Genomic DNA, 25117 nt, shown 5'->3' with positions numbered 1-25117 from the left:
ATAGCCAAAACTGGATCTCCCTTGAATCCCCCAAAGCTGGCCTATGTGCCTCAAAGCGTCACTGCAGGGGAACCAGAGCAGCTCTGCCTCTGCAGCTATCATCCGGGCGCCCAAGACACTGCCTGGTGCCACTCAGCTGACACCAGCTGTCGGAAAAGCGGAACTTGCTGAAGGGGCCTTTGCCCCTAACCAGCATGGCCACCCTCGGGCTTCAAACTGAGGGCGGCAGAATGAGAGTCACGTGAGACGAATTCCGTTCTTTTATTGGCTTTCTCTCCTGGAAGGGCGGGATACAATGGCCCAGCGGGGGCCGCCTTAAAGGGCCAGCCGCTAAGTCTTCCAGAGCTCCACCCCCGGGGCTGGGCGGGGCCGGCGTGCGAAGGCCGCGTCCGGGGGAGCCGTGGTGACCGCCGCCGGCTGTGACGGCAGCCGGAGGGGTTTAACCGCGGAGTCGGCTGGCGGGAGAGCGCGAAGAGCGCGCGCTCCAGCCCGGCTCAGCCGACGGGGGCGCACGGGGACGCGCGGGCTCCGGCGCGGGGATGGAGGACGCCGTGGCCGGGCCCCGGCTCCGGGCGGCGGCCGAAGCGGCCGAATCGCGAGCTCAGCCGCGGGTGACGCTGCGGCCCTTCGCGCAGTTCTCGGGGGAGGCCGAGGCCGACGAGGGCGGCGGCGACTGGAGCTTCATCGACTGCGAGATGGAGGAGGTGGACCTGCAGGACCTGCCCAGCGCCACCATCGCCTGCCACCTGGACCCGCGCGTGTTCGTGGACGGCCTGTGCCGGGTGAGGGCCGGGCCGGGCGGGCCGTCGGGGGGAGGGCGGACACTTGTTGCCCGGAGGAGGAGGCGCGGGTAGCGGCGCCCAGGTCCCGGCCGGCTCGGGGCAGCCTCTCCAGCCCGGGCCGCTGTCAGGGCCGAGAGGCGACCCCCCCGGCCGCCCTGCCACGGTCCGCTCCTGGCCGGGCGGGGGCGGGGGCGCGCTCCCCGAGGGTCCTGGGTCCCCGAGCACCTGCCGGGCCGCGCGCACACCGGGCGCAGGGTCTCAGCGCCTCGCCTTAGACCGTGGCTGGTCACCGCCTCCTAGGGACGCCCGTGACCCCGGGTGTCTACTCGGTGGGGATAGTAGGGTGGGGGACATGAAGTAAGGGACAGTCAGGGATGAACTGGCACCTGGAGTGGTCGGCAGCTCACACTGCCACCCCGGGGCAAGTACCGTCGCTCTGCACTTATTCCTTTGGGGAAGGGGCTCCCCGTCATTCATAGGGAGCAGGAAACAGACGTGGAGCGGCGACGTGATTCACTGTTCATAAATAGGACAACGTCTCTGCATTCCCAATCTGCACTATTGGAAGAAAAGCCAATGTTTGGGTGAGAATCTTCGGTTGCTCATTATCCTGTGGCTGGCCAGTTTTGGTCGAATGGTGTTGTGGGGGGAAGGGACCCATGCTCTAGGCCTTCAGAATAGGAATCTTGCCCCAGAATGGATAACATGCCACCGTCAGGACACTCAGTATGTGCAGAGCTGGGTTTTTGGTTTTTTGTTTTTCGTTTTTTGTTTTTTTGTTTTTGTTTTTGGTTTTTTTTTTTTTTTTTTTTTTTTTTGATTTTTAAATCTATCCAATTTAGAAACTTAGGAGGCTGAGGGGGCAGGTATGAGTAATCGACGGTGGTGGCGGGGAGGAGGCATTTATTTCAAATCTGCAATTAGTGTGCAGAATAAAATTTGGAAAACGTAGGCATTGCAGAATAAAGCCTGTCTTTGAGAGATATGCCTCATGAGGAGAGCAGCTGTCAAAAAAAGTGATGCTTTCCATGCTTGGCTCTGAGTCTGCCTATACTGGCAATGAACTTGTAGCTGAAGGCTGCTGCCAAGAGGAACACCACTGTGGAACAGAGAATGGCCTGCTCGCGTCCCATTTATTGGTAATTTCTATGCCCATCCACTTTCAGAAAGGATTTACATCGGCTGTGGGCTTAGGGGAGCTCCATGCATGCTTTCTAAAGCAACAATTGTCATAAATGCAAGGTCTCGCTCATCTTTTTCTAAAACCTTTTCTCTTCTCAACGCCAAGGTCTAGCCAGCATATCAAGTCTCTTTCCTAGGGGTCTGAGGCTGTCTTTTTAATGGATCAGGTCAGGTCGTGTAAGGTTGTGCTTATTTACTTGGGTGTCTAGCGATTCCTAGTTTTATGGTCTTTCCAGAAAGTGCAGGGGACATTCCTGAAATTGCTTTGTATGAAATTTTGTCCACTTTGCTAACTGTTCATTTTAAGAAATGGTTGAGACTCTGCTTGGGCCAGGCACTGTTCTAGGCTCTGAGGGACAGCAGTGAATGGAATCGCGACCCTGCCTCCAGGGCTGGCCTTTCTGTTGTGGGGCAGCAGACTGTCAACGAGTATTAAACATGTCAGGAGGTCATCGTGCTATAGGAAAAAAGTAAGATGGAGGCGATGGGGGAGGAGGAACCGGAGGTCTGGGAGGGGAGGGAGATTGTTTTACGTCAGATGATCAGGGAAGAGCTTTCTGACAAGGTGATGGTTTGAGCAGAGACTGAGGGCTTAGCATTCAGTCCTTTATTTATTCTTTTGCTGTGTACTGAATGCTTCTTATGTCCCAGGCACTGGTCTAGGCCCATGGGGAAGAGCGGTGAACACGGTGAACTTCCTGCTTATGTTCTAGTGGTTGAAGTGGGGGCGGGTCAGATAACTGAGAAAAATAAGTGAACGAGGTAATTTCGGATTAGTGGAGACCAGTACAGTAGAGAACGTAATGTAGGATAATATGCTAGAGAGTGACCAAGGAGAGGGCAGGGGCTGAGTCCTACCAGTCCTAACAGGGACACCCTGGTGGTTCGAATTGGAGATGAACTGGGGCAGGACTAAGGGAGACAGCTGGGGTGGGGACGGGTGTTGGATGGACGGGAGGAGGCCACACTGCCAAGTCCAAGACCCAGGAGAGCAGCTGGTGGCCCGGCCAGAGCTGCGGGAGTGAAGGGGTGTGGGATCAGGATGCTACAGCAGGGAGTGGCAGGGCGGAAATATCCCACTCACCCTGGCTTTCTGGTCTCATTGGTGGAAACCAGCTGGCAGCCAGGAGGCCAAGGAGCCCAAGTAGTTGCAGTCCATAGGTGGGGTCAGCCTTCCAGAGCCCAGAGAAGGGTGTGGGGAGGGTCAGTGTAGGCAGAGAGGACATGCAGAGAGGGGCCAGCACGGGGCCGCTTTAGAGTGAATGGCTCCGGAAGGTCCCTAGGCACAGCTTGCACTTGGCTGGCAGAAAGAAGCTCCTTGCGTGGATTTGTGTGGCCGCCATCCAGGCAGAGGGCGCAGAAGGGAACAGCAAAGCCAGAAGTTCTAGGGAGATGGTGAACTGACTGTATTCAGAGGGTGTGAAGGGCGCCTCTTGGCCGAGTGAGAGATGGTAGGGGTGTGGCTGAGGTTAGACACAGCTGGGGAATGGTTCCATGGGGGGCCTTGGTGGCCCTGAGAGGGATTGGGATGTTACTCTAACAGCTAGCAGAGTGGAGAAGGTCTCTTGGGGACGGAGGGTGGCTGATCAAGAGAGGAAGCAAGGAGACCCCTTTGTTAGCTCTCGCCCTTTGTTGTCTAGGGGAGTTATGAAGGTGTTTGAATTTGGGTGGGGGCATTGTCTGGAGCTTGTGGGGAGGGGGCAGGCGAGCTTTGTGCAGTGTTGCTCGCACATCCCTAAGCTCCCCCTAAGGTGTCCGATAATCGGGGAAGACACAACATTCACTGGGCTGAAGGAGGCCCAGGCCCTGAAAGCAAAGAGCTCTGCCACCAGGGACAGTGAGAGGAGAAATCACTGTGTGGGGGTGGGGGGGGAGGCTTATGGTGAGCCTTCCAGTAGAAAGAATGTCTCCTACAGCTAAAATCACCCCTCTAGGGGTGATTACTTATTACTTTCGAGGCCGTTCTCCCTCAAGCGGCCCGATCCCTCCTTTGGATATTGAAATGAACATATCCTTCTGCTTCTGGTCAGTGTTGCCTTACCCGAGTGGGCAGACGGCTCCCTGCGTCCCCCTCCTCTGAGGTCGCTGTGCTGGGGGGCTGGCCATGCCCTCTCCTGAACCAGTCCCTCGGAGGGTCACCTGGAGGAGTGCCCATTAGCCTGGTAGGGCCGCTAGAACCACATACCACGGACTGCGGGGGAATAAGGAAGGGACGCATGTTTCTCACCGCTCTGGAAGCCAGTGTGGTCAGCAATGGTCCTCTCCTGGGCTGCGGACCTCTCACTCTGTCCTGCTTCGGTAGAAGGGATGGGGGAGCTGGGGTTGGGGGGCCTCTCCCCCGTCGTGACCCCCTAAAGGCCTTTCCCCCTCATACCATTACCTTCAGGGGTTAGGATGTCAACCTGTGAATTTGGGGGGAACACAAACATCCAGACCATGCAGAAGGTATGAAGGAAAAAGACTGTGCCAACTTCTTTCCCAGTGCTCCTCTTACTCTCTAACCATAGTCCTGATAGAAATTGATCTAAACCACCAATTCGTTTGGGAATTTATGTCACAAGCCGTTTTCTAACCATAACACTTAGGTCTGATAGGTAAAGCTTGTCGGTGTTAGCCCGGTCATCGTCAGTGCTGTAAAAAATTTATAATAAATGTGTTCATTAAATGCTTACCTAAAAAACACCTGAAACTGTACCATCAGCTTCAAGCAATATTACTAGAGAGTTCACATCATTATAAATGAATGAAAAGTTTTTAAAAGATTATTTTCGAGGGGCGCCTGGGTGGCTCAGTGGGTTAAGCATCTGCTTTTGGCCCAGGGTCCTGGGGTCGAGCCCTGCATCAGGCTCTCTGCTCAGCAGGGAGCCTGCCTCCCCCTCTCTCTCTGCCTGCCTCTCTGCCTACTTGTGATCTCTCTCTGTCAAATAAATAAATAAAATATTTTTTTAAAAAAAGATTATTTTCAAGCACCTGGGTGGCTCAGTCAGTTAAGTGTCTGACTCTTGATTTTGGCTCAGGTCATGATCTCAGGGTCCCGAGACAGAGTACTGGGTCACGTTCCATGCTGGGCGTGGAGCCTGCTTAAGGTTCTTTCCCTCTTGGGGCGCCTGGGTGGCTCAGTGGGTTAAGCCTCTGCCTTCAGCTCAGGTCATGATCTCAGGGTCCTGGGATCGAGCCCCACATTGGGCTCTCTGCTCAGCAGGGAGCCTGCTTCTCCCTCTCTCTGTCTGCCTGCCTCTCTGCCTACTTGTGATCTCTCTCTCTCTCTGTGTCAAATAAATAAAAATATTCTCTCCCTCTCCCTCTGCCCTTCCCACCCCCTCTCTCCCTCTCTGAAAAAATAAAAGATTATTTTCAACTGTACAAATATTAACTAGCATATCCCATTACTGTTCTCTTTTTGCAAGACTTTTTTTTTTTTTTTTTTCTGAGAAAGCAAAACAGGGCTTTGAACCAGTGACCACATGTGCTTGGGCTTGTTGGCCATGGTCATTGGTTCCCTAGAAGAATGCTTATTCAGTCCTTATCAAGCTAAGCAGACACTTGGTTCTCACGTAATATGCTGTGAGTTTGCAGACAGCGAGTACGGTTGCATAGGGTAATAGACACGAATGCTGCTTTTCTTTTTTCTTTTTCTTTTCTTTTTTTTTTGAATGCTGCTTTTCTTGTTGTCGGAAACACGAATGCATATTTGGCTGACGGAGCTTTGCCCGAAGGCTAAGTCAGAAAATGTGAATCATCAGAACATTTACTCTTTTCTAGTAAATAAACTCACCTTCCTTAAGACAAATGCCCACTTCGGACCTGTGACATAGACATGCTTTTCTTTCAGTAGCAGAAATATTCTGAGAGCCATAAAAGGAGTTTGAGCAGCGGCTTTGAATTCGTTGTATCCGAGAAGACCCCAAGCCCTGTCGCACCTTAGCTGTCCGGGAGAGTCCCATGGGAGACTTAAAATCATCCCGACCCCGGGCCACCCTGACCAACTGCAGTCTTGGGCTGGGAACCGCCTGGAAAGAGTTGTCTGAAAAGCTCCCCGAGGTGACTCTAATTGAGAGTCGAGGTTGAGGACCCTTGTGCTACCTGGGAGGGGTTTTCACCTGACCAGAGCCCTTGTTGTGCCGGGAAAATATTGAATAATTGGTCATTGGGTTCCATTTTGAGCCAGATCTGTGCCTTGGTTTCCTTGAGTCTAAAATAGCATCAGGCTCCTGGTCCGGTGCCTCCCTCCTCTGAGTGGTGTTTGACCTTGTAGTTGGAAGGCTGGATGATTGGCTGTCAGCCTTGGAGCCCGTGCCTCTGGGAGGTGACACAGGAGATAAGAGCGTGGACTTGAACATGGGGTTGCCTCCCGGGGCCTTCGTCCACAGCCTCTTCAGCAGCTGCTCAGTCTGTATGTAGCCAAACGGCAGGTCCCGGACGGGCCCTCCCCAGACTTGTGCGTTGGTAGACAAGACACCATCCAGTAGTAACTGATGATGAGATGTTTTTCAGGTCCAGGCGAGCAAGGCCGATATGCACTGCGGGGTCTCACAAGGCTGTAGATACTTGGCGGCGTTTCTGCCTGTTCCTGTTCCAAGTCAGTCTGTGGCCGCGGGTTGGATAATGTGACATTCCAGCAGATCGGTAGCAATTGGGGTCGACATTGGTATAAAATCCGGGCGCTTTCAGGCCTTTTCACCATTCGCTCTCGCGTCCTAGGTATGTGCTTTCTCCAACTTAAACTATGCCTAAAATTGCCCCTGAAGCCCCCTGAAGAGTAGAGAGGCAAGAAACCAATACGGGGTGGTTTAATTTATTTGGAAGTGTCCAGAATGTCGCATGTTCAAAAAACAAAAAACAAAACACCTGTGTGTTATATATGTGCGAAGTTTATTTGACGATTTATCTACAATTTCCCTAATTTTAGAATTTCTGACTCTTACATAAATCAAATGAGTGTTTATATCCCTGAGGTTCCTTTGATCCCTCCCCGTCACTCCCCACGCGAGCGAGCGTGTGGCTTCCTTTTAACTCCATCCTGCACCACCAGGCACCGCTCACAGCGTTTTTCCTCAGCAGCAGTAGCTTCAAATGTCATTGCCCCAAGACATTACATCAGGGAACAAAAAACAAATCTGCTTTGCGATAGAACAGACAGCGAGAGCAGAGGCTGTGAGACGCCGACTCCTGGGTTCAGATTTCAGGCTGTATCTTCCACGCTTCCCTTTTAAAAAGTGTAGTCAGATGGTCGAGTCCACGGCCCGCATCTGTGTCGTTTGAGGGGCCCCGTTGGCCCTGGTTTGAGACGGCAGGACTCCTGGGAAGTATCAGGCGCTGGCACTCAGCAGTGTGTGTACTGGTAGGGGGGGCAGTGGCAGAGACAGACCCCTGGGCGAGCACATCTATGCACCATTGTCAGGACCCACGTCAAGGGCTGTGGGATTCTGCCAGTCCTTGGAAAGACAATTCAGTGGTGAGGGAGAATTTTTTTTTTTCTTTCGTAAATACTAATCACCACTCAAAAATGTGGGGACGCGGACAGTGAATGACGGTGTTGTGTGCTCTGAGCCTGGACAGGCTATTCCTCCGCAAGAGGAAGTAAAAATAGCTCTTCCACCCTCGTGGGGCGAAACAGATACGCTTTTTTAAGACATAACATTGGGAAAATATTAATTACCTTGACTCCGAGGTTGATGTTGGGAAAGGGTTGGCTTCGCATGTAGATGTCAGTCAGTATAGAAGCCCTTTGCTGTATTTGATTTGGTTGGCACTGAGTGTTTTATTTTTAACCTCAGAAAATTTAATTGGGGTTCGTCGGCTCACGTGGCTCGTCCAAGTGTAACAGCTAAGGTGTGGATCTTCAGCACCCCCGTCCCACACACGTCTACACTGGGAGGCTGAGGAAGTTTTTTGTTCCCGGTGCCTTAGTTTCCCTGCCTGTCAAGTGGGGGTGGTGACAGTACGTACATATTACGATGCGCATCAAGTGCTTCTCACTGACTAGGACAGAGTAAACGCACGACATCGTTAGTGTACTAGTTATCCCCTGCTGAGCCCCAAACTAACTCAAAGGTTAGTAGTTTATTATTTTCTGTGTTATGTTAGTCACCATACAGTACAGCATTAGTTTCTGATATAGTGTTCGCGGTTCGTTGTTTGTGTATGACGCCCAGTGCTCCTGCAATCCATGCCCTCCACCATACCCACCCTCAGGGCTCACCCATCCCCCCATCCCCCTCCCCTCTGAAATCACCAGTTTGTTTCCTGGAGTCCACAGTCTCTCCTGGTTCGTCCCCCCCTCTGATTTCTCTCCCTTCATTTTTCCCTTCCTTCTCCTAATGTCCTCCATGCTGTTCCTTATGTTCCACAGGTAAGTGAAACCATATGATCATTGACTTTCTCTCTTTGACTTATTTCACTCAGCATCATCTCCTCCAGTCCCATCCATGTTGATAGAAAAGCTTAGTAGTTGAGAGCGGGAAACACTATGCTCCCCAGCATCTGAGGATCAGGAATGCAGGGATGGCTGAGCCCAGCGCCTCTCTCCTGCCCTCCTCGGTCAAGCATGGGCTGCAGCCCCACCCGAGGGAGGAGGAGCCTGGCTGGAGGAGCCTGTGCCTCCAGGCTCACTCACGGGGTTGCGGGAGAGGCAGGAGGACTGCATTTCTGCGGGGCTGTGGGGCTGAGGTCCTGCCCCGCGGGGTGGCCACTGGCTGGAGGTTTCCCAGCTGCCGGGAACTCTCTGTAGGGCAACTCTAGACCTAGCCGCTGGCTTCCCTCCACACAAGTGAGGAAGGATGTGTGAGAGGCATGGGATGCACAGGCTTTTGGGACCATGATCTCGGAGGGAGATCCTAACCCCTTGGGCTCCGTTCAGGAAAAGTGAGGCATCCAGGCTAACCTCACGCAAGGGGTGGGGGGCGTACATTACAACAGGACCCCGGGAGGTGATTCCCGGGGCCATCCCAGGCTGCTGGCCACAGGAGCTATGTATTAGTCCATTTTTTGCTTTATAAACTTTTTTGACTTCCTGGGGCAGCTAACAGAAGTGTTCATTAAGGTACCTTATTTTCGAATCTGATTTTTTTTTTTGCTTAAACCCTAAAGAAGTTTTATCCCCCACAGTTTTAGACCATAAAACTGTCCTAAATGTCCACTACTCACCTCATTGATAGATAGGGTTATTAAGTTTCTAAAGGACAAAAAGCTGTTAACTACTACATTTCTGAAGGAAGAGCTTGGGAAATTAGATCCATTTACTTTGGGAAGAGCGGGTATTTTTCCTTTTGATACTAATTTCAGCAGGTGCGGTATGAAACTCCCACGAGAGGGCCTGGTCAACGCCACAGAACAGGAATTTGAGGTTGGCCTGAATTCCGATTTAAGAGATGAAAATGTTAACTTAATTCAGAGTGCCGAGTCTGGATTTTTTTTTCACTCAGTGTAACATAACTTGTTTCCCCTCCCCCCCCCTTGATATTTCTTGTTCAACTTTCTGCTTTATGTTAAAGACAATAAAGTAGTTCCCAGTCATTAATGTGAAGTGCCTTATATGGGATCTTTTTCTTTTCATCCTCTTACAAGGACTCTATGCAATAGCTACTCTTAACGGTCCCCATTCCACAGATGTGGAAACGGAGGCCAGCAGAGGCAAAGGAGCTGGCCCCAGGTCACAGAGCCAGGAGGCGCCGGTCCTGGGATTCAGACCACGTTTTAACCAGTTCCGGAGCCTGCGCGGTCATCGTCTTGCCGTGTGCAGTAATGCCCATGAATTTTTCATATCTTTCACATCTTACTGAAACCCCAGGGCAGCTCTGTGAAGAAAGTATTTTTATCCACAGGAAACTGAGGTCCAGATGAGTGACAGCTCTATTCTCGCAGCCATTTATTTATGCTTAGCGGATGTAGCTGAGTGCTGGCGGTACCTGGGTGACAGCCCTGGCCATATTCTGGGGCTCGGACAGAAGGCAGGGCCGGGGCACAGGTGCTGGCTAGCCCTGGACTGGAATCCGGACTCCATCGCTTCACTCACTCACTCATTCGTCCGTTCATTCACGCACTCATTCATTCATTCATCCACTCAACAAATATTTACTGCGTGCCTTTTCTGAACGCTGTGCTGGTTGTAGGACCAATCACAAGATCCCTGGGTGAGTCTGTCACACCCTTCCTGGCACCCCCAGCCTCCTGGGTTGCAGAAGGAAGACAGCTGCCCCTCCCTCATGGTCGTGGTGAAGTCAGCACGAGGGGGCTCGTGGTGAGCGACACCATCCCTCCCTTCCTGGGGTTCACAAGCTAGCAGCGAAGACACGAAATTGCATTTTTAAGTTGTGTTTGTTATGGTAAATATAACCAGGAAGCTTGGGAGATCCAGAGAAAACCACGGGTCCTTGGGCCAGATACTCAGCCAGATCTCCGTTGCTTCGTCTCCAAAGCGAGCAGGTGGAGTTGGATCACGGACTCTCCCAATCACAGGGCTCTGCACTGTTCCGTCAGGGAACATGGTCCATTCGCCCCTTGCTCCCAGGCATCCCCCACGTGTTAAATCAGACTTTCCCGAGTTGGAAGTTGCTCCAGAAGAGAATTTCTCTAGCGTGAATCCAGTTCTGTTCCACCGACTTTCCAGCCTTCCACCTGTAGGGCAGACAGAACTTGACCTCTGCCCGTCCTGGGTTTTCAGCTGTGGCTCTCTAACAAAAAGATTAACACTAGAAAAACAGACAGCTATTAAAGTGCACGGTGCACATCACAAGGGAGGAACCTCAGCGAGTCCGAGGTTCGCTCTCAATAATCAGCGAGATTATAAATCCTCTTGAACAAAGAACAGCACGTTTGTAGAGGAAGGACAGGGCAGAGAAAAGCCGGCTTCCAAGTGCAGGAAGGTAAATATGTGGGAGGAAGCTAATGGAGTAAGATTGTTTGCAGATTCCTCTGGTGCCTTCTGTAGGCTGAGAGGAGTTGGGAGTCCTCTGCAGTAAAAGGAGAATTTATTTCCTGCCTTTAGGCAGAAAAAGGGGAAGAAGATAGTTTTCTCTGCCTTGTGCTTTAAATTGCCTTCAGCTCAAAATAACTTTTATGTCAAAGAGGGGTATTTTGGGGTGACATTCTGGTTCCTTCACACCCGTACTCCTGCCTCCTGTCCTGTACCGGTCAGTGGGAGGCCTATCTGCTAGTTTGGAGCTGGAGAGGAGGCACATGTGTAATTTCTGGAAATTTCTGTAGAGCTGATCTGGAAAGAAACCTGTGTCAGAGAGCGTTTCACTGACTACAACCTCGATTCTGTCCCGTGAGTATTCGAGAGTTTGCCAAAGAGAGCCTCCCAAGGCCAGCACACTCCTATGAAATGTTTCTTAAAAAGTCTCTTATTTACTGGGGGCTTTTCCAAATCCCCTAATGGCTGTTACTTATTGATAAGGCGACAGTATGTCCCATTTGCATGTCTGATTTATGCCTGTCATCCTGGGAAAGTTATAGTAATACCCCCTGTGACCCTGAAGTTTGGATGATAAATTATATAATCAGTAATTCATACAATTAATGATTATCCCCCTATTTATTTAGTACCACTTGTGCCAAATATTTTATTTTACCCTCATTTAATCCTTCTTACAGCCTTCTAAGAGAAATGCCATATGTGCTTATTTTATGTCCCCATGGCCCATGGCAACGGGGCATCTGACTGTGGGCACAGAACTAGGGCACGAAGGGCCCTGAGGCACACACCTTGCATTTCTCCAAGGAGGAATCAAGGCTCAGAGAGGGGATGATGTGTCTAAGGGGTGCTCTCTGGATATCGGCTTACGCTAGGTCTCCCTACCCCCTGCCCGCTGGTTTTTTATACTGCTCATCTAATTGTCTGCAAAATAATGTCCTCCCCACCCCTCCTAGAAGAACCCAGAGCCTGCAAATAATGAGGAGGACAGCGAGAGTCAAGTCCGCCAGGACAGGCAAAACTGTCCCAGTGTCACCATTAGGGGGCTATGACACAGAGAGGCAGAGAGAGCTTTGCTCCAGCGCTGATCCCACGCTGTTCAAAATACCAGCTGGCCACCAGGGGGCAGTAACCTCGCGCACGTTCTGTGGTGGAGCCTGTTGACTTGGGCTTTAATTCAGGCACAGAAAGTGCATTTTCAGCAGGAAGAAGTCAACGCCTGTGCTGCCAAAAAAACTATTTAAAGATAAGTTCGTAGTCGAAACTTTCAGGTGGAAATACACCTCCTCTGTCTCCCATAGAAGACGGAGGTTGTGGGAGAACGACCTGAGGAGCCCCTGCCTTGCTGGGGGCGACACCACCACCTTCAGAACAGGAAACACACAGGGATGGGTTCACCCGCAGCAATGGTCTTCCCGCTCCAACCACGCCTGGTCCCAGTCTGTGACTTCCTCTGCCCCATGCTCTGATTTGCAATTTATTGGAACTATGACTCAAATTGCTGGCATAAAGAAATACAAAAGGAACTCACTCAGATGAAACAAACACTATTTCAGAGATAATGGGGGTTTCCTGAGCTGGTTACTACATAGACTGCTTTTTATTTATTTATTTATTTATTTTTTAAGAGAGAGAGACTCTTAAGCAGGCTCCAAGCATAGTGCTAAGCCCGAAGCAGGGCTTGATCTAAGGACCCTGAGATCATGACCAGAGCCAAAATCAAGAGTCAGACGCTTAACTGACTGAGCCACCCAGGTGCCCCTACATAGACTACTTGTAATAGGTAAAGCAGTTAGGTCCCCATAACTGCATGGTGGGAAGTGTCACATGGGAGACCCTGTCCTAGAATGATTCCAGAATTATCTACTACTCGGGCCATGTGGTGACAGTGTTCTGCGCTGGAGTGGGGATTCTTGGGAACTCAGGTGGGTCTTGACTGTACCCACAAGCTTGTGCCCTAAGCTGCAGATCTTGGACGGTGGTAGAGACCACTTCAGTTCTGGGTCAGCAATATATAGACCCTTCTGCGACCCGTAAAGACAGACCACCCATGAGAAAACTCTGCTTGGTTACCTACAGTCGATGAACGGCCCGGAAGCCCCTTGTGGGTGTCTGACAACAGCATCAGGGTCAGGGTGTATCTGCATCTTTCTGTCTAGCAGAGCAAAATCTAAGGTGTAGCCTTCCGGCTCATCTGCCTATTCATCCCAACAGAATATTTCCAGAACGTTTTCATTTTTCAAGTCGAGTCTGCATCTGTGTATTTCTTTGAAGTGGTCAATAAATTTGCAGACCCAACACTCGCACCCTGATTTGCTCTGTTTTGTCAAATATTTATTCTTGATGTATATTGTGAAATACCGTTAATCAACAGGATACCTCGGAACCTCCCCATTTTGAATACGCCAGTTCTGTAGAGCAAGCTGGGAAAAGTGACCTAGTCCTTAGCATGGCGAGTGGCCCTAGACTGGGGCGTGAGCGAGGTAGGGGGAGGGGGTGGCAGGTGGGGAGCCTGTCTGCTGGGGGACGACTCCCTGCCCTTGCCCACCAGAGAGGGCTGTTGCACAGGGGGCAGAATGGAACATTCTGTGCTGCGTGAACAGCCTGGAATGAAGCTGTACCAGTGCTGCCCTCCCCCCAACCCCTGCTTCCCCATCCCCCTGCCTCCCCCCGCCACCCCTCCCCCCGCCATGGCAGAGATTCTGGGTTTCCTCCTCAATCTGTTGAAAGGAGGACAAGGTGGTGCGTTCACTTTCCCGGATGCTATTGAGGATCAAACACAGCATGGCAGTATCTGGGATAGCATCTGATGGCAGGAGAGACTCGAAATATGTGTGTGGTCTTTATCAAGGACCCCGTTTTAACAGCAGTGAATGTATCATTAGATGATGTTGTATATTGGGTTGCCATTTAATTTTTGTTTGTTCACTTACTTCCTTTTCATTTATTTCCTTTTCCTCCTTCCCCTTCTCCCCCGGATAGCCTGAGGGGCCTCTTGGCTGAATCACCTATGGGCAGGTTCCTCTGCTGCTTATCCTTCATCTTACTTCTATGGCTCCGCTGAGAGTGGGAATGTGCCTGTCCTCCACCTAAGTGCCTGCCCTCTTCTATGGACAGATACCTCCCTTGCTTTGGCCCCGTGCATGGTAAAAGGTATTATGACATTGAAGTGAGGAGGGCGAGTCCCCAAAACCACGTCAGCCAGAATTCACAGCCCAGCTCTCTCGGCAATCACTGTGTGACCTTGGGCGAGTAGTTTTCTGTGCTTTGGTGTCTGTTTTTAAACTGGTAATCAAAGTACCCGCCTCATAGGGTTGTAAACATAGGGGATAAGGGCAGGCCGCCCCAAAATGTGCCACTTTGTCATGCTGGTTATTTTAAATAGAAGTTACATAAAAGCCAGCCTGTGCAGGAAGGACATTCCTACCCTCCTCTGTCCCCCTGAGAGCAGGAAATAAGCCTCCCTGCGGAAGGTACCTCCCTGTACAAGGAGGTGAAGAGACAGCCTTATCACCAGAAATAAATTCAGGCCCAGGAGAGCTATATAAATAACCTTGTTACTTTTTACTCGCTTACTGCCCCAGCCCAAATTCCGATTAGAATTCCTTACTAATTGAAGCCCCCAAAGTTAAGTCTTCTTTGTCCTGTCATTTCCTTACGGATTTATTGTCTCTTTGTCTAAAAAGCATAAAAATTGTCTGCCTTGGTCATTTCCTTTTTCTTTTCTTTTCTTTTTTTTTTTTTAAAGATTTCATTTGTTTATTTGACAGAGACCACAAGTAGGCAGAGCGGCAGGCAGAGAGAGAGAGGAGGAAGCAGGCTCCCCGTGGAGCAGAGAGCCCGATGTGGGGTGTGGGGTTCGATCCCAGGACCCTGGGATCATGACCCGAGCCAAAGGCAGAGGCTCCAACCCACTGAGCCACCCAGGCGCCCCATGCCTGTCATTTCTTTGGTCACTTTCATCATTGGGCCTCTGTGCACACATAATAAAACCTCATGGTTTTTTAAATTTTTTTCTCCTGTTAATCTATCTCACATCAGCTCAATTTTTACTCCAGCTGGAAGACCTTAAAAGATAGAGGAAGAACTTTTCCTTCCCTAAATTAAGATGAGAGGAGAGTATATAAATTGTTAACCTTCAAAATAAAACTGTCAGTATTATATGTCAACTGTACTTCAATTTAAAAAATAAACAATGGTCTCTAGGTCACTAAAAATAAAGCAAAAGAATGCTATTAGTTATTTTACCAGCAAAAATGGGTTTATACAGAAATAACAGAATTGCAATCCCAGATAAGCAAGGGATGCCAAAACTACAGGCAAGTCTGGTGAATAAAGCAGAGGAATGCTCTTTTATAGAAGAAAGGGGGAGTTGAGAGGGTTGTGTAAACAAAAAAACTCCATTGGCTTGAGCTGGGAGTTCAAGTGTAGTGGCTTCTCATTGGCTAGGCTGTGACCATCTCTCATTGGCTGAGCTGTTGCTGGGAGAGGAGAAAACCCTTCTTCCTCCTGTGGGGTGATAAATTAGTATCCTGGTACCTCTCCCTGCAATTGACAAGAGGTAGGGTGTTAGCTCCCCCTACTTTTGGCTTCCCATCTTAGTGAGGCTTTCCTTTATTAATTTCCACAAAATAAATCGCTAACAATAATGCCAGGCTCCAATAAGTGTTTGATACTTATTAGCAATCTCATTAAAATTATTAAAATGCAAATATTAAAGTGTCTGTTGCTCACTGCTATTTACCCTGTGCCTATGACAGTGCCTGTCACATAGCGGACACTTGATAAATACTAAGTGCAGCAGTGGAAGTAAAACACATGCAAATGAAAGTATTGCTCTTTTAAGTCCATTAAATATTAAGCCTTATTTTCCCAGGAGTTTCCCACACATGTGAGCACATGTATGAAATTAACAGACTGAGGTGTGGCTAAACGTAGCAAGATGTGTCATACCAGAATACTAAAATGGCTTGTCATCACTTTTAAATGCTGAGATAAAGCATGTTTTCACAGGAAATGAGCTCTGCTACAAAGCTGAAAACAAACCTAAGAAACTATAAACACTTGGTAAAAATAAATCGCAAATAAGACAATGGATGGAAAAACCATTAACTCTAAAGCATAAAATTATTAGTGCTAATGATAAGAAATTTTAGCCTTCCTGGCACAATTTTAAAAAAAAATCTGTGATTGAAAAATAAACAGCGTGTTTGCTGGGGGGGCTTTACCTCTCTCTTGCCCTCAATCTCTTCTTCCTTCTTCCCCTCTTCTCCTTCCCTCTGTGCATTCTCTTTCATTGCTCCTAGAATGCCTTTGAGGAGACACACAAACATCTTTTCAGAAATTCCTTGTCATCTGCTAGGTGTCCATTTACGGCACCAGCCAGCCTCTAGCACCCTGGATAGACGGTGTCTGCTCATTCCTTGCCAAATCTTGTCCCTAAGAAGGCAAAATCAGCTTGTGATCTTATCTCTGAAGGCTGCCCTGGTTTCCATTAGATCGTGCCAGGAAAGATGACCTTCTGCGATGAAATGCATGCTGTCTGCTTAGTACTCAGTGACCTGCTGTGCTTTTAATTAAATGAACCAGTCTTTAAAAACTTGATCGTTATCCCCACAGCAGCATGTCACCCACCAGTCTGCCCCCAGTTCCAGTAATTCCAGATGATTACATCATAGGGCGGCACCAGTGGGGACCCAGGGTTGGGCTTTAGCACTGTGGGATCTGGGCTTATTCTTCTTAGAGCCAGTTCTCTGGTCTAGGATAACTCACCCCTTATCCTTCTAGCCAGAGAGCACAGCTATTATAAGCTGGCTTTAGCAAAGAGTTTACATACCATTGTGTTAGGTCCACAGTGTGCTGGTGGAACGGTATTTAATGGCATTAAGGAGAACTTTCTGAAGAGCACAACTCATAATAAGTACATTTGCCGAGTGCCAACCATGGGTTATTACATTTATCTAGATTGCTGTTTGCTTTGAAGAGTAATTCATTCTAAAAGTAATATTTGGGAGACGCCTGGGTGGCTCAGTCAGTTGGGCGTCTGCCTTCGGCTCAGTCATGATCTCAGGGTCCTAGAATCAAGCTGGTGTCCGGCTCCCTGCTCAGCAGGGAGTCTGCTTCTCCCCCTCCCTCCGCCTCTCCCCCAGCTCATGCTTTCTCTCTCTCTCTCTCTCTCATAAATAAATAAAATCTTTTAGAATAAATAAATGTAACATTTCATTGTAAAAATGAATAAAAATGTTTCCTAAAAATTCCCCATCCTATTCTCTTAACCTGTTTCTTAGAAATAGCCTCTCTGAGTTTTATGTGTACTGTTTCATGCATGTTCTATGCATGTGATAAACATGTATGTGGTATATATAAAGAGATAAATGCAACTAAATATCTGCCATACATATATATTTCTGTAGTATAATACCATACACACTCTTTAGCCACTTATCCCTTTAAAATATTTTGGATATCTTTCCAATAACTCTGTGCATTCCTTTTGATGACTACACGGAATTTCATTATAAAAATGTAATATTTAACCGGCAATTTCTTCTAATAGACATTTAGGTTGTTTTCTAGGTTTTTTTTCACCATTATAAACATTATTGCCAGCAGCTCCTTATACATATATCTTTGTTGACTTCTGTACACACATACGGGAGTTACATTTCTAGAAGTAGGATTTCTGAATTAGATGGAATACTGAGTGTACATATTGAGAGATACTGCCAATTTGCTCTCCAAAATGTTTATACAAATATATATTACCCCCTGCATAAAACTTCCTCTTTCCCCACATTCTCACCAACAAAGGGCATTACAAATCCTTTTGGATCATTGCCAAGATCATTCAGAGACAAAAAATAGTACCTCTTTGTTTGAATTTGTTTTTCCTTGATTTGGAACAAGGCCAACCATCTTTTATGGTTATTGATCATTTGTTGATTTTTTGTTTGTTTGTTTTTTGTTTTGTGGTTGTTGTTCCTGTAAATTGATGGTTTATATCTCTTGCTCCTTTTCTGGTACATTTCTGGACTGAGGAATCTAAGAATTTTTTGTGAATTAAAGGAATTGGTATTTTATTATGTATATTCTCCCAGTTTGCCATTTGACTTTATGTGGTTTTATCCCATAGGAGTTTTTACTCTTTTTATTTGCAGTAAAGATGTAAAATTATGCCTTTTGGTCTTCTGGGTTTGTCTCATGTCTATAGAGTCCTTTCCTTAACCAAGATGTATAGATGTATAGAATGGTTTTTTTTTTCTTCTAGGACTTTTATGTCTTATTTTTGATGTTTGCCTTTAATTCATTGGGTAAATTTTGGTTTAAGGAGTAAGGTAGGTTTCTGGTTTTATTTTTTGCATGTTACCTCTGAGTTCCAAATCCTACAGATTCGAAGTACACTCAGGTGGCCAAATATACTGGATTCAGGGCTCTGCTCTGGATCTTTTTGTCCATTTCGAAACCAGTTTTTTGCTACTGTACTGACTGTGACCTTACGTGGTAACCTTATTTAACCGTCCACGCGTATATTCCCCTCCATTCTTCTTTTCAGTATTTATTTTCCTGGCCAATTTCATTTGCTTATTCTTCTCCGTAACCTTTAGAAGCACTCACTCTGTCACATTTAAACTGTCTCTATCCCTTGCAAATAACAACCTAAGAAATGCATCAACCAAACCTGTTGGTGTTTTGTGGGATTGCTTTGGGTTTATAGTTACTTAGGGAATATTGGCATTTTTGAATATTATGTTTCGATAATGTTCTACTTATTTGGGCCATCTTTATGCCACCAGTATATACCACTGTCTTCATATAGATCCTATCATTTCTGCTTTGTATTCATGTTTTAGATTCTTGGGTATACATATTTTTTATGTCAACTTAAGAAATGCGTTAAGATATGAGCTCACTTTTCCTATTATACTGACTTTCACTTTCATATAAAGAAAATTCTTGTTTCTATGTGTTAACTTTGCAACCACCCACCGTGCTAAAGCTTCTTACAGTTTCTAAGAGGGGTTCAGTTGGTTCTTTTGCATTTTCCAGGTATAAAATCATCTCATCTGTAAATAGTGATGGTTTGCTGTCTTTTCTACAACACTTGTGTTTTATTCCCTTACCCACATGGTGCTTGAACAGAAATTATATGGTGCCAGATGGCATCCTTATCTTGTATCCAACTTCTAAGGGGAACATACTCTTTTTTTTTTTTTTACCATTTTTTACCATTTTTACCTTGGTGTGGCGGTATGGTATTTTAACTTACCTGCACCTATCTTTAACAAATACCTTCCTGTTCTAGACCTGGTTGCACACAGAAAACACACCCAGCACTCTTGTTGAAGTAAATTCTAACCTCTCACTCAGTTCTCCTTTTCAAGAAGTGACCTGAAGGATGGTCTCTGAACCGTATGTTTCCGCCCAGTCTTGACCCTGCCCAAGGGAACTTGGCATTGATGGGAAGGTTCTTTAATCTGTGTGGCTCAGTACGGCCACCACTGAGCATTTGAAATGTGGTGGAGATGACCAAGGACTGAACGTTTCATTTGTTTTCATTTTATTTACCGTAAATGGTCACATGTTACGGAGTGCTTACAATGTGGCTGGCGCTACCGAGGAAGGGGATTTCTTATTTTAAGTTGGAGTCACTTTAATTGAAAAAGCTACACGTGGCTAATGGCCACAGAATCAGGCAGCATCGTTCTGCCTTCATATCATGCAAGATACTCTAGAACTCTAGAAACTACCGAGTGGGCCCTCAGTGTGCTTGGAGAGGTTGAGATTGGCCCTAAATCACACGCAAGTTCACGACTAACCTTCAGTGAGATGCCCAGCTCCTTGTTCTCGAGCTTGTCCCACAATCCCTGACCCTCCCCCTTGCTCCTCACTTCCTGTTTCCCTCCTTGAAGGGACAACCATGTCTAGGTATGCAGACCAACAAGCAGTCAGTAAATATACATTGGCACCCCTGATGTTGTCCCCTGGTGGGTTGACCTTGGGGCCTGTGCTGTTGGTGAGTTTCAGCTGAGCTTCCTTGCTCTGCTCCTCCAGGGGAACGGGGCATGCAGCTGGCCTGGAGCCTGTCCCCTGACCATCCGGGGCCTGTCCCGTGGCCTCTGCAGGTAGGGCTGGGCACTCTGTTCCAGCCTCCTCGGGAAGTGCCAATACTGTGCCCTTTGGGTCCAAATGCATTTTCTAGTCTTTTTCCTACAAGATGGTGGACATCCGCTCCTCCAGCAAGACGGCAGCGTTGCTCCTTCCCCCATGACTAATCTAGACCTGAAGGGAACGCCTGTCTGGTGAGCTGGAGAGCTGAAGAAGAGTACAAAGAAAGGACAGCCGGGGCGCCAGGGTGGCTCAGTCAGTTAAATGTCTGACTCTTGATTTCAGCTCAGGTCATGATCTCAGGGGTATGGGATGGAGCCCCATGTGGGGCTCTGTGCTCAGCAGGGAGTCTGCTTGAGATTTTTCTCCCTCTGCCCCTCCTCCCACTTGCTCCCAGGTGTCCTCTCTCTCTCTTAAAAAAAAAAAAAAAAAAAAGCAGAACCTCCAGAAAGGCCCTGGACCTGGGGCTCCAGCATAGGGTTGGGTGTCCCCATAGTGAAGAAACCATGGCAGTGTTCACGAGTCACTTGGAACGTCCCGACTTCAGCCAATCCTGCCCCTCTTACCCTGGGGCTTTCCTGGGCAGTCCCCTGGGGCCACAGCTGGCCTTCTCCTTGACTTTCCCTTACTGCCAGCCAGCCATCCCCGTGAAACAGGAGTGACCTCGTCCAGAGAACGCTCTGCTCTTTCTGGGCCAGCAGAAGACCCTGCACTCCCAACTGGAGTCACTGGTCGGAGTGCCCGCTGCCTCCTCAGCCGCTCCCTCGCAGCGTGACTGTGGGCAACTCGCTCACCCTCTCTGTGCTCGCCCTTTCTGGGCCTCGGCTTGCTGGCCTGGAAGATGGAAATGGCCACCTCATGGGTAGGGCCGCAGCAAAGACAAAGACGACCTGAGTCCGTAGCTGGAAAGTGCTCCGAGGGCCTGGGTCCCCAGGAGGCCCCCAGGAGTTAGCTCTCCACACAGGTGAGCACTCTGCCTGCTCCGAGGGCAGGTGACCCCAGGCCCCATCCAGCCCGGCCCCTCAGTGAGCGCTCTCCAAGCAGCCATACTGGGGTGCGTACTGGGGTGCGGGGCCTGGGTATGTGCATATGGCTGCACCGGGGCCCCCCAGGGAGTCCTCTTGCTGGGCTGGATCACGTGTGTGTCTCAGCTTGGCAGAGTGACAGCTGGCTTCTGCCAGCCGGGTCCCAGGGCCCTTGGGGCAGCTTGTCCAGCACCCATGACCCTCCAGGAGCTCTCAGGACACGGGGTCACAGGTGCATCTGGTCCAGGCCATGGGTTGGTTTGGGGAGTGATGCCTTCCCAGCGACCTGGGGTGGGACACGCCTGCCTGAGCCTGTTTGTGAGTTGGGGAGTCAGCTCTCAGGTCGGAAGAGGACCCGCTTCCGGGGAGGGAGCGAACCCCAGCATTTCCATCTCTGTGCATGGGTTTCCCTGGTGGCCGAGATGCCCGGGCCCACCTGCAGAGTCTAGCCTTCGGGACCCATTCCCCAGACCCTGGCATTTCTGATGAATAGACGGGCTGTGTCCCCTCCTAGCAGAGTTGGTAGTTTGCTAAAAGGTCGGACTCGGCTTGATCAGAGCACAGAATTACTAGGATTCTATTCTTTCTGCCCAGTCGCTCCTTTTCTTTTTTTTTTTTTTCCCCCACGGGCGAGAGCCTTGGAGTACTTCCTTAGAGCTTAGAAACTCGGTGATTCTCCTCCCTGACCCGTGACCCTCTTTCGCGGCCTCCCAGCGCATCCAGGGAAGGGACAGTGGCTGTGGGGACCCTTCCCCGGCCTCTCACTCGGCACCTCCTATGTGCCCGTCCCCACAGCACGGGATCACCTGTGTGCACTCAAGGAAGTGCTGAGCGTTTGGGCTGTGCAGGCACATTGTACCTTCTTAGAATCGTGGGTGCGTTTAGTCCTCGCGCAGGCTCTGTGAGTGCAAAGCTGCTGTCCTTTCCCTTTTATGGACTGAGTCACCGAGGCACTCCAAGGTGAAGTCACCGTCACCGGCTCCGTGTTGCAGAGCTGACGTGGGGGAGGTGCGGGTGGGGGAGCCCCAGCTGTTCTATCCCAGAGCCCAAGTCCTTAACCGCTGCCCAGTGCTGCCTCTGCAGCATCTTTCAGTCTGATGCCAGCATCCTTGTGAGGTCCACACTGTCGCGCTGTCATTCCATGAAGCCTGGAGAGGTCCTCTGTAGGGGCCCAGGCCAGCTCAGGGCCCCCCCAGGGCAGCCCCCCAGGTCTTGGCTCTGAGCACTGCTGTTCCCCATGCACCCAGCTGCCCATCCATCCCTCTTTGCCGTCGGAGCCCCTGGACTCTGCCTTGGCCACAAGGACACCCATCATCGTGGCAACCATTGGCAACCGACAGACTCTAGGGGCCTCGAGGCTCCTCTTCAGGAAACAGTCTCTGCAACATCATTCTGTCTTCCCACATGCTTATTTCCTGGTCCTGTTTCCTCTGGACAGTTCATATTCTTTACCTGATGCAGTGATTGGACTGTTTATTTTAGGTAGGTCTAGTTTCCTAAGGGCCAGGGCAGAAGTTCCTCTAATCTTACCAATAAATATATAACATTTTGGTACCTTTTTGGTGTTGCAGGAATTCTGAAATCATCAATCACCTATCGTGCCGAACAAGAGCATAAGAATGCAGATGTCCCCCACCACCCACCCTACAGCCCCAGAACAGAAAACAAATGTAAACCAGTGGTTCTTTTCCTACAGGTCATAGATTTATAAGTCTTCCTGGGGCGGTGGTCACCCAGGGCATAAGCCACTCTTGTATCTGTACACCTGCTCCTTGAAGGCGGGACTGTACCTGGTTCGCCTTGTATCCCAATCTGAGACCTAGTGTGCAACGACCTTCTATCAGGGTCTGTCCAGGGAATGGCAGTGAGCAGCTCACATGTATTTGGTGGGAAGGGAAACCCAGGCACCCAGAACCTAGTCCAGAACTTTCATGAAAACAATGCCCACAGCAGTTTTCTAATGTTTTCTAGACCTATTACTAAACCTGTTTGCTGTTCTGGAATCTGTGTGTATCCTTTGTCTGTGCTTACCTCAGCAGCTGGAGGGCTCCTAGCCCCACCACATAACCCATGGGGACTCAGCGCCTCCGTCACTGGGAGGCTCAGTGTCCTCACCTAGAAAACCGGCATGGTTGTTGCATTTCAGGCTGCCTCATGCTCCCTCCCCGGCCTAAGAGAGAGACCGAGTGCGCTCATCATACAGGAGCCCTTCCCATTCTTAGGACGTGCAGAAGATAGCAGACATGCTCGCTTGGTTAGTATCCCTTTGGAACGTCTCTAAGGGAAGCTCATGACTCAGGACGGCACCTCAGCCCGCGTCATAAGCCAAATCTTTCTCATAACTATTCAGTTATTTTAGAACTGGTGACGAGGCAGTTAGAGGGTCAGCCGAGGGATGGTGAGCTTCACATGTGTGAAACTCGGTGGGGCCATGGCTGGCAGTTACGGGCAAGCTTGTGCTTGATGGGTTGGGAGCTCATTGGTATTGTCAGAAGACACGGAACTGCCCATATCTGAGCATTTTCCACGTAAAGACATCGGTGCTTCACTGTTAGGCCTCTGTCCGTGACTCGGTTTCCCATTTAAGACCATCTCCGTAACGAAAACAAGATTGAGAGCATCCTATGAAGTCCCAGTGTATACGAATGGGGGTCTGGTTTTAGTGTCATCTTCATGAGGGAGGATTTGGCTCGTTTTGGAGTGAGGGCCATCGGCGTTTCTCTGATGGCGTCCAGTGTTGGCTCGTAGCCGTGCTCGTGGGTCTTCCGTGTCTGGGCCCCACCTCTGTGTCTCTCTGTTCCCATTCACACCCCATTCTCACGTTCCCCTGGAGCTCCAGGGAAGCCAAGCCATTGAGGCTTTCCTGTAATCAAGCCATTGAGGCTTTCCTGTAATTGTGAATCGATGTCTCCGTATTAATCACTAGAGTATATACAAGTTATATAGAAAAATCTGGTCAGGGACAGATGGCCTCAGCAACAAGACAAGCTTTGTTTTGTAATGTTTTCACGGAATCAGAAGGCACAAATAAGAGATGACGGGCTTCTGTTCCCTTTTTAAGGCCGCTTATAGCAATGTAGGCCCTTGATAAATGGTTCACTTCTTAGAGACCTTGAATCCTGATGTGGAACAATGACAGGCACCTGGATGGCCCCAGAAAGGTGGCTTGAGCGGGAAAGGGGCTCAGGGATTTGTGTGGGTGCGTGTCCCATTTTCCTGACTTGCTTCCTAATCCTTGTGCTGGGAAAACCAGACGTCCCCTTTCCTTGAACTTAATCACCTCCTCACCAGTGTTTGATTCTGTCGAGGATTTAGCAGATCTTTTCTGAGCCAATCAGAGGACAGTGTCGGCAGGTGTGGGTGTGGGTTCCGGGGTCCTCCTGAAATCCGGAAGCAGGGCTGACCGACTGCGGGAGTGGACCCAGCAGGAGAGCCCCGCCACCCAGGAGTGCGGGGAGGCTGGGCTCCGCTAAGCAGAATTTCTCCCCAGAAGGCAAGTTTAGATGCTCATGAATTGGGGTAATGTCTTAGGTTTTCTGGCTCCCCATCATTTTTCTTCTGTCCATCTAAACCCAGACAGAGGAAGATTTGGTGGAGAGGGTGGGATCTGAAACCCTAGCGGGGTTAGGGGTGGGGAGCACTTCTTCATTACCCCTGATGGCACTTGGCAGCTGGAACCCAGGTCCTGCTGTGATTTGCTGTGTGACCGTTTGCTGTAATGCAGGATTGGGGAGCATGGGGGTGGGGGGTGGGGGGTGTGGGGTGATGGCTCATTCTGTGCACAAGTGTAAAGTAATAGCCATTTTGATATCAACCTGATAATCATGAGATCTGGCTTATGGGGATCTTGAATCTTTAGATACATCAATTAATCAAATTGGAATTCAGTGGCAGTTTAAAACACCGCAGCTCTGTTTAGTCTTGCAACAGTCGTGTTTGATGCCCAGCTTTGAGTACCATCCCCTATTCACACCCTCCTCCAGGGTTTCATGCGGCTCTGGAGTTTGCAGGTTCCCTGCGGTAGCCAGCCAGCACCCCTCCCCTGCCTGCGTGTTCCATGAGGTCCCAGCCCAGGCCTTTCTGCTTGCTCTTCCCTCCTCCTGGCATAG

General features: G+C 49.4%; 1 protein-coding gene across 1 annotated transcript in view; it reads left to right on the top strand.

Moving 5' to 3' along the window:
• Positions 1–382: 382 nt before the first annotated feature.
• Positions 383–25117, top strand: part of RCAN1 (regulator of calcineurin 1) — a 94034-nt gene continuing 69299 nt past the window's right edge. The window contains exon 1 of the mRNA XM_059164666.1: positions 383–782. Within this exon, the coding sequence (XP_059020649.1) occupies positions 540–782 (243 nt within the window). The 5' untranslated portion in view covers positions 383–539. The remainder of the gene's footprint in view (positions 783–25117) is intronic.

This window comes from Mustela lutreola, chromosome 2 (assembly GCF_030435805.1).
Source record: "Mustela lutreola isolate mMusLut2 chromosome 2, mMusLut2.pri, whole genome shotgun sequence".
Lineage (NCBI taxonomy): Eukaryota > Metazoa > Chordata > Mammalia > Carnivora > Mustelidae > Mustela > Mustela lutreola.
The sequence above is the reverse complement of the archived record's forward strand: the minus strand, read 5'-3'. Positions and strand labels throughout refer to the sequence as shown.